This window comes from Phaethon lepturus, unplaced genomic scaffold (genome assembly GCF_000687285.1).
Source record: "Phaethon lepturus isolate BGI_N335 unplaced genomic scaffold, ASM68728v1 scaffold22235, whole genome shotgun sequence".
In the NCBI taxonomy this organism is placed as follows: domain Eukaryota; kingdom Metazoa; phylum Chordata; class Aves; order Phaethontiformes; family Phaethontidae; genus Phaethon; species Phaethon lepturus.
Genome location: NW_010538690.1, coordinates 295 through 9,176, shown reverse-complemented (window position 1 = coordinate 9,176; position 8,882 = coordinate 295). Strand labels below are relative to the sequence as shown.

At 61.1% G+C, this 8,882-nt stretch overlaps 1 protein-coding gene across 1 annotated transcript in view; it reads right to left on the bottom strand.

Moving 5' to 3' along the window:
• Nucleotides 1–330: 330 nt before the first annotated feature.
• Nucleotides 331–8,882, bottom strand: part of LOC104620631 (creatine kinase U-type, mitochondrial-like) — an 8,792-nt gene continuing 240 nt past the window's right edge. The window contains 9 exon segments of the mRNA XM_010286913.1: nt 331–584; nt 806–931; nt 1,298–1,432; nt 1,567–1,690; nt 2,717–2,749; nt 2,751–2,779; nt 3,287–3,508; nt 3,627–3,722; nt 4,018–4,216. Of these exon segments, the coding sequence (XP_010285215.1) occupies nt 468–584; nt 806–931; nt 1,298–1,432; nt 1,567–1,690; nt 2,717–2,749; nt 2,751–2,779; nt 3,287–3,508; nt 3,627–3,722; nt 4,018–4,216 (1,081 nt within the window). The 3' untranslated portion in view covers nt 331–467.

Here is an 8,882-nt window from a genome sequence, read left to right as displayed (position 1 = left end):
CAATGAGCTCTGCTCCCTGCCTGCCTGCAGTGACACGTGGCCCCAGAGCAACTTCCCCTGCGGCTCCTGGCACCCTGCAGCAAGCTGCCCCCCAACCCCAGCTCCCTACCCACATGCAGTCCTTCTGGCCCCACAGACCAGGGCAGCCCCAGTGGCCCCCTCAGGCCCATTCCCCAGGGCAGCAGTGGCTCAGGGAAATCCCTGGTAGGGCTGCTCAAGGCAGGTGCAGGGAGCCCAGACCTGGGTGGGTGCCTCTCTGCACAGGCACAGGGCGCTGGGGAGATCGGCTGGGTGGTGGGTGCTGGGGTGAGGAGGAGACTGAGCCACGGCTACAGCAGCGCACGTTTATGGGGTCTGGCCTGGCGTGTTGCGGGTAACAGGACTCAGCGACATGCTGGGCACAGATATCATGTAAGCTATTGAGGGAGGAGCTGGGTCCCACGGGGATGGTGCTGCCTTGGACCAACTCAGTGCCGGAACTGTGGCACCGGGGAGGGGATGCGGATGTCCTGACCCTTCTCCAGCCGCCGCTCACAGTCAATCAGGTAGTTCACACCATCTATCACCAGCTGCACCAGCTCCACCTGCACAAGGAGCACACACACCCTGACTCAGGGGCTGTCCTGGGAGCCATGCCAGCAAGGCACCCAGCCGGCCCTACTGTGTGAAGGGCAGGCGCTGCCACTCCCAGTCCCCACATGCTGGCCCCAGCATATGGCCCTGGAGCTGTTTGGGTGCTGTGGGCCTGTCATGCACACATGCTCCAGAACCTCCCTCCCCAAAAGCAGCTCTGCTCGGCACCCACCTCTGACTTCCCCAGTCGGTCCAGGTTGGAGATGTCAAAGACGCTGCCAGTAGCTGCAGTGTCCACACCGCCTGTCCCACGCTTCTGTAGCCGCAGGTTCTCCAAGATTTTAGGGAAGCGGCTATCCTGGTGCCCAGAGAAAGTGTCAGTACTCAGCAGGACCATCAACAAGGGAGTCAGGGCTCTGCAGCCGACTGGTCCCTGGGGCAGCCCTCCCACCACTCACAGGACCCATTCAGTGGGCTTGTAATCCCTGCAGGGAGCCCTGCCCTGAGCAGACTCAGGTAGACACCTGGGTTCCTGGCCCCTCCAGCTGCAGATGCAGGTGGGGGCTGGACCATATGCTCTGCTTCCTGGGGGAACCTGAGCGAGGTCAAGGGCCAGGTCCCATGCAGTCCTGCACCTCCCACATGGCTGGGCTCCCTGTGTCCCGGCAGCTGGGGTTCCCCACAGCCCTGGCCTGGCTCCCCACAAAACTGGCCATGGTAATACCTTGCTGAGCAGCGGCAGCTTGATGTGGACACCTGCTCGCAGCCCAGTGCCCAGGTTGGAGGGGCAGGTCAGGATGTAACCCAGCCGCTCGTTCCACATGAACTCCCAGCCTCGCTCCTGGATTAGCCGCTCCACCTGGGTTAGGGGCACAAGCAGTGGTTCAGCCCTGGCCGAGTGCAGGGTCCCAGCCCCGCAGCGGCCCTGCATGTCCCTGTCCGCCTATCTGCCTGTCCACAGGTCTGGCACAGCAGGGGCTGGCAGGTGCTCACCTCCTTCAGGCCCCGACAGAACCGCTCAAAGACACGCTTCATGTTGCCACCCTTCTCCATGGAGATGATGCGTGTGTGGTCCTCCTCATTGATCCAGATCAGGAAGGTCTTCTCATTGTTGTGCCTAGGGACAGGGCAGTATTCGGCTGCACTGGTGGCCAGGCAGAGCCCCTGTGCCCGTCTAGCCACCCACGCCAGCCCCAGCTGTGCCCCTTCTGCCCCTGTGACTATCGTGCCAGTGCCTGCACCCATGGCTGGGAGCGCCTTGCCAGAGCACAGCCCAGCAGCAAGGCAGACAGTCAGGAGATGTTCCTGGAGATGGGCCAGCGTGCATCCACACACACTGCTGCAGGCGACGGGTCCTGGCCCCAGTGCCATGGGTGCAGGCAAGCGCTGCTGGGGAGGAGCAGTGTGGTACCAGTGTGGTGGCAACCCTGCCTGGACTGGGGACAGGACCACATCTCCTGCACTGCGCAGGCAGCAGGAGGGGACTGTGACACACGGGGTACACGTTGGGATGCTGTGTTAGGGGGTGGGTGGAGCTGGGGACCATGTGTGCTGTGGAGGTGTTTTCCATGAGGCTGCTATAAAGGTGCTGTGCCAGCAAGGGCGGTGTGGGCAAGTGCGTGTGCCAGCTGTCACTCTGCGGGTGCGTGGGATGCTGTGTGGGATGTGCATGGCTGTGCAGAGATGCTGTAAGGTAGCAGTAAGATGCAATTGTGGCAGGATAAGTTTGGGGGCACACAGAGTGTGCAGAGAGCCAGGAGGAGCGCTGGGGATTGCCTGGGGAGCAGAAGGCAGTTACAGGTTTTTGGCAGCCTAGAGTGCAAGGTGCTGCAGAGGGGTGAGGGCAAGCAGGACTGACAGCAGGGGCTGGCTCTGAAAGTCCTGCTTCTTAGGAGGATGCTTGTGTATGGAGTGGCTGGCTGCTGACTGCAGTGCACAAGTGGCTCCCAGGTCAGGCGTGAGCAGAGAGCCCAGGTCTGTGTGGCCACAGAACCTGGACTGAGCGCAGCCCAGAGATGCCGGTGCCGCATGTGCTGGGGTCTGTGGTTCGGTGAGCGTGGGGGGGTGGGGGCAGGTAGACAGAGCAGCAGTGTCTCTCGCCTTTCTGCCCTGCTGACTGCTTGATGCCGGGGCAGATCCTCACCAGATCCCTCGGGCGTCGGGCCAGTCCCGGGCGGGACACCGGCTTGTCGAAGAGGAAGTGGTCCTGGAGGGAGGGAGAGTGCAAGGGCTCGCCAAGGCTGCATGGCCGGTGCCAGGGCACCCTGTTTCACTGGTCCCAGCCTGCCATGCAGGTGATGCACTGTGGCTGTCCCAGGCAGGGCAAGTTCACTTGCTGTCCCTGCCTTCCTGGCCAGGGAGGCAGAAGGCTGCTGGTACACAGCCCACCCCATACCAGGGGCCGGTGGGGCACCGGCCATGTGCCATGAGCCTGCCTTCCCCAGGCATGGGCAGGTACATGGTGAGAGCCCGAGGGGGCCATGAGCTGCTGGAGCTGTGTTCAGCAAGCTCCATCCTCCCCTGGCTCGGGAGGGCTGAGAAGCTCCGTGAGCACTGTCTGCATCATGGGGTTGGCCTTGCTGGGGAAGGGGGTCCTGGGCAGGGACTGCGGGGCTGGTAAAGGAGAATACGGCCTCCCAGGCAGGCAATGCAGGGGACAGGGTCCTTCTCTGTGGGCACCTGGAGTGGCTGACCAGGAGCTGCACCAACTCACATCAATGAGCTGCTGTTGCTCCTTCTCCGTCATCTCGCTGAGGCGGTAGTACCGGCCTGCCAGGTCTCCAGTGAGGCCGTTCAGCGCCTCCACGGCCACCTTCTCCACCTCTCGCCGCTCAGCGCGGGTGCAGGCTGGTGGCAGGCTCAGCCCGCGGATGCTGCGCCCAGTCCGGACCCGGGACGAGAGCACGTAGCGCTCATCAAAGTGCCCAAACTTTATCTGGAACAGACATGAGCCGTGGGGTGCTTACAGGGCAGCACTGGTGCTGGCAGGGGCCAAGTCCCCTAAGGCCTGGGGAAGGGCCCCCATGTGCAGCACCGCTGCGCGGCTCGCGCACCTTGGTCGCATCCAGGTCTGTGGTGTGTTTCATGGTGCGGGGGTTGTACCCATTGTGCCGGTCCTGAATCACGGGGTCAAACAGGTCAGAAAACACCTGGAAGCAAGTGGGATGATGAGCAGCACTGCAGACCCAGCACCACACAAAGCCCCTGCCACAGGCTTGGCGCAGTCCCGCTGCCAGTGTGGGAGGTGGCAGGGAGGCTGCAGAGAGTGGCTGGGGGCTGTGGCGCATCCTGCAATGCAATGGCTATCCACAGGGCTGATGCTGCAGGAGGAGGTGGGCAGTAACATCCCAGGCTGCTGGATGTACTGCAGGTACTGGGACTCCCTTGGCTACTGCAGGCACCCTGGAGAGCCTGGAGCATGGCAGGACTCTGGCTGCCACTCACCTCATAGGTTTCTTCATCGCCAGCTACCATGCCCACAGTCTTGATGAAGGGGTGACCGGGATTGTCGACACCTGTCTGGATGCACTGGTCCAAGGTCCAGCCATTTGGGGTTGCCTTGTCACAGAGCCTGGCATAGATGGCTGGTGTCAGGCTGCTGGCCATGCAGTTGTTGTGCTTCCGCAGGTCTGGGTACTCGGCGCTGTGGGAGGAGAGACCAATGAGCCCTTTGGGGCCAGGGGACCCCAGAGCTCGTACCTCTGCCCCACAGAGACCCTCAGGGCAGGTGTAGGCAGGGGAGCTCTGGGAGGAAGGTCAAGCTGCTCTGCTTGTCCACACCAGCAAAAACCAGCTGGGAGCAGGAAGGCAGTCTCTGGCATCACACAGCAAGGGCAGAGAGCAACCTGAGCTGAGGGCTGACATTGCCACAAGGACAAGAGTCCACAAGCAAATCTGGAGCAGTTGTTAGGGTGTGACTCCTTATCAGCTGCGTACCAGGGCCCTGGGGTTGGGAGAGCTTGCCGGGCAAGCGGCGGTGGCCACGTCAGCCGCAGCCCCACACTTGTGCACGGGCAGCTGGCAGGAGCCTGTGCGCTGAGCTGCCAGGGCAGCCAGGCTGTGGAGGGGAGGTCTTGCTCCCCCTCTCCTCCCTGGGGCTGCCCCGATGCCAGCTCAAAAGAGGGTGGCTGCTCCCGCTGCCCCTTCTGCCCAGCACCAGGGTCTGCCCATGCAGTGAGCAGGGGAGGCAGGGCATGCAGCCTGCAGGGGCCCTGGCGTGCCTGGCCCCTGGGCCCCAGCTGGGTGCCACGACCTCCCATCCCTTCGCCCCCCAGATGTCGCAGGGTGGGAGATTGGTTGACCCTGATCTGTAGCCGGTGGGAACCGCATTTCTCTGGCACAGTTTATTGTATTAGGGGGATGCTTTCCTCTAATCAGCTTAGCGGGAGGCCGTCCCCTGACCTCATTCCCACTTTAGATGGGCTTTGTGCTTGTTCTGCTCTCACGGGGGGATTGGCAGGGCAGGACCCCAACAGCGCTCTCCTTGGCCAAATCCCTCCTGCTGGGAGGTGGTGCCTCTGCTTGCCTCAGTGAGTGGGATGGGACTGGCCCTTGACAGCCCAGGTGACTTAGCTGGTGGCTGGACAGGGTCTTGCAGCCCTGGGGATGCCTGTCTTCTCTTCCAGGAGGGACACTGCCTTGTGTGGGGGGATCCATGTGGGAGAAGAGGAGCTGGGGCTAGTACAGGTCCAGGTCAGTGGGAGCAACAGCCAGCCACCATTACCAGCAGTGAGCCCTGGCATCCTCCTGGTGCTCAGGTCCTGCTCCTGGGCTGAGAATCCGCACAGGGCACTGGGTCTGGCTGCCAGCACCTGGCCCCTGTGCTGCAATGCAGAGTGCCATTGCTGCTGCCGCCTCCTCCCCTGTGTCTGCAGGCCAAGGAATGTGCGTTGGCCCTTCGCCTACAGCTTGGCTACTGCTTGTGGCTTCCTGAGCTTCCCAGAAAGAAAGGGAGGTAGGGCTTACATTGTCTGCTCTGCGTAGGGAAGCACACTGCTCCAGCCTGGACCAGTGCAAGGAGGCATTTGCTCCAGGCAGGAGCTCGCCCCAGGCTGTGCAGGCTGAGGGCTGCTCCCCTAGCCCACACACATATCTGTGCTGTGGGAGATGCTCCAGTTCAGAGGCTGAATCATCATATGTGGGATGCAGCCTGCCCCAGCCTCCCCCACTGCTCCTGCACCTGCTGTCAGCTGGCTACTGACCTATGGCTCCCCAGGGTGAGACACTCTGGTAAGAAGCATTTGCTGATCAGAATGGGACACTTGGACTCTTCCCTGCCCCCAGCACTGCTAGTGCCTCCTGGCATGCCAGGGCCACAGCCTGCCTGCTGTGCTTTCCACCCTGGTGTCAGCCGACTACATCCAGAGAGCCAGCAAAGGCTGCTAAGGGAAGCAAGCTTACTTCCAGCAAGCAGAAGACTGCTGTAGGTTTAAGCATGCTGTCTGCTATGGGCAGCCTGTACCTTCAGTGAAGTGTTCAGAGAGTCCAAACCTCTGAGACTCTGGCCCCTGCCTGCAGAGTCTGTGCCTGCTGCAGTGCTGATTTGGCTCCTGGCCCCAACACGCGCTCCCCAGAACAGCCCTGCATCACAGCCAGTAAATCTGGGGCATCTCTTGTCAGCCTTGCTGGAGCACCCAAACTAAGCTAGAAGGTGCTAGGATCAGCGGGGCAACGCAGGGTGAAGGTGCTGAATACCCAGTGCTGTGCTCACGAGACTGCCCATTCCTGCAGCTCAGGCTGCATCCCGGGCTCCCACTGTGATCTCCTGTGTGTCCAGGTGTCCTCTGCCACAAACATGAAGGTGACACTGCACTTGGCCTTACTGGGGCTGCCTTGGCCCCCAAAGCTCATTTTTAAATTATGACCCTTTCAGCACCATCTTTTGTTTCTGGTGCCACGTGGCTGAGTGATAGGGTGGGCTCCCTGCTCCAGCTCCCCCTGTCCCCGGCTCCCCAGCCGCAGAGGCTGGAAGCGTTTTCAGCGGAAGGTGGATGTCTGCTAGGAGCACAGGCGCGGGTGCTTTGCTACCACCCGTGCTGTCCCGCGAGGCAGTGCAGCGCTGCCGTCCTGCCTGTGACCTCAGGGTGCAGCTGCCTGCAGCAACTGCCCTCTCTGCCCTTGTGCAAGGTGGTGCTTCACCCAGGAGGAGACCTGCTAAGTGCTCAGCAGGTATTACTAGTCTGTCTACTGACTGGGCAGCCTCTCCGGGAGAAGCAGCTCCCTGCCATCTCCCCATGGCTCTTCACTGCTCATCCAGTGCCCTTCCTGGTGTCACTGGCTCTGCAGGTGCCCACACTGATGGCAGCCTCTGGGGAGGCGTGGGGCCATGTGGGGCAAGCAGCGTGGACCCTTGCGCAGTGGCGGCGGGCAGGAGGAGCCGGGTGCTGGCAGGCTGCTGCGGGCAGTGGAGCATGCAGCTTGTTTATGCAGGGAGGAGGGGCTCGGGCTTTGTGTGGAGACACTTTGGCGGGGAGCCGCAGCGTGACCGTCCAAACGTGGTGCTGTGCCTTGTGTGGGACCCTGCCTGGCAGCGGGTACATCTGTGCCCACGTCTCCTCTGGGGGGGAGGTGCCCGTGTGTGGGCATTTGCACTGCGATGCCTCTGACGAGCGGCTGTGGAGTGCCACTCAGATTCCTCAAGGCTGTTGAGAATGTCTCTCGTTATTTAACTTAAAGACTAGAGGAGCAAAATCCCTGGGTGGGTTGACTCGACCCCACACAGTGGGATGCTGCAGCTCACCCATGGGGCTCTGTCCAGGCTCTTTTCAAGTGTCAGCACCATCACAAAACCATTCCCAGCTGAACAGACCCTCCCAGGAAGCTCATTTTAGAGCTTCTCAGCCACATCCCCTACCTTGATTTCATCCCCTCCTCCAGACTCACACCAGCCCCCTCCTTCCCACAGATGGTGCCTGGTAGTTCCTCCCTCCCCATCCTTGTTTTCAGCATCAGTGTTCTGACCTGCTGTTTTTCCTCAGCCACCAACCCTGCCACAGCAATGCCTTTGCAGCATGGGCCGCCTGGCCTCTGTCCCTAGCCACAACAAGGACACAGCCAGTGTTTTGTGTGCACAAGGGGACACTTGTGTGTCCAGGCTTAGCAGAGACAGGCCAGCTCTCCTCAGACCCTGGTGCCCTTGCTCACAGGAGCTGGACACGGGCAGGGTGCCTGCCTTTCTTGTGCCAGACAGCAGTTCTCACAGGTCCCGATGTTTTTCCCTCACCATCCTTACTCAGTGAAAACCTGATGTCTGTGGCCCTGCAGTTGTTCTGAAAGCTTGAAAATACAGCCTGCTTGGACATCCAGCCTTCATCATTCTTCAAATTCACTCTATCTCCCTCCCCTTGTTTCTGTGGCCTGACCCAGCACATCTGAGCCCCCAGTGCTGGCTCTCAACACATGGCTTTCTGCACGAGCAGGTCTTTCAGCCTGCAATGCAGCGCAGCGCCGCTCTCTCACTGCAGGATGTTTGGTGCAGGGATTACAGCAGCCGCATGTGTTTGGAGCAATAACGTGCTGCCTCCTTTCTCACTCTGCTCCTTTACTGTGCACAGTCTCTGCCAACATCAGGATGGGGACAAAACCCCGATCCTCGCTTTCCTGACCGGCCTCTGACCTGTGCCAGGCTGAGCAGCTGGTGCCAATGCAAAGTGGAAGGACCAGCTGGTGGCTGCCACGTCCCTCTCCCCTCCCAGCCCTGTCCCTACCCTGCCCAGACCTTGTGAGGCACAGGCAGCTCCTGCCTCCAGCCCTCATCTTTTTCCTTGGCCCTCCACGCTCTGGGGCCTCAAGGCCTCTGCTTTCTTATTGCTACGGCAAGCAGCAGTGAGCGGAGCAGCAGTAACCCCTCCACCTGTGGCAGCGAAGTGCCCGGCCCTCCTGGGCCCAGCCAGGCTCCCCGGGGCAGCCCTTGGCAGAGAGCAGTTTGAAGGGGCAGCGACACGAGACCTTCTGTGTTTGAGCTTGAACCTTAGCACCGCTCTGCAGCTGTGACACTTATCTGGCTTAAGGGATCAGGCACAAGTTGTGTAAATAGGGCCAGCGGCTCTTGCAGAGCCAGTATTACCCCAAAAGAACCCCTAAGCCAGGCCACGGCTGTCCATGCTCCTGCCTGGCCCTGCTCAGCCCTGTGCCCACCTCCCAGGAGTCCTGATTGCATATCTCAGGGCTCATCTTCATCCAAAATTGGCCCACAGGCTGGGGGCTGCCTTCTCAGCACCTGAAAGCCCTTCCAGTTCTCCCTTTAAAACCTGCCCCTGAGATGGAAGAGCGAGGACCTGCCAGGAAACCTTTTCTTTTAAATAGGGAAG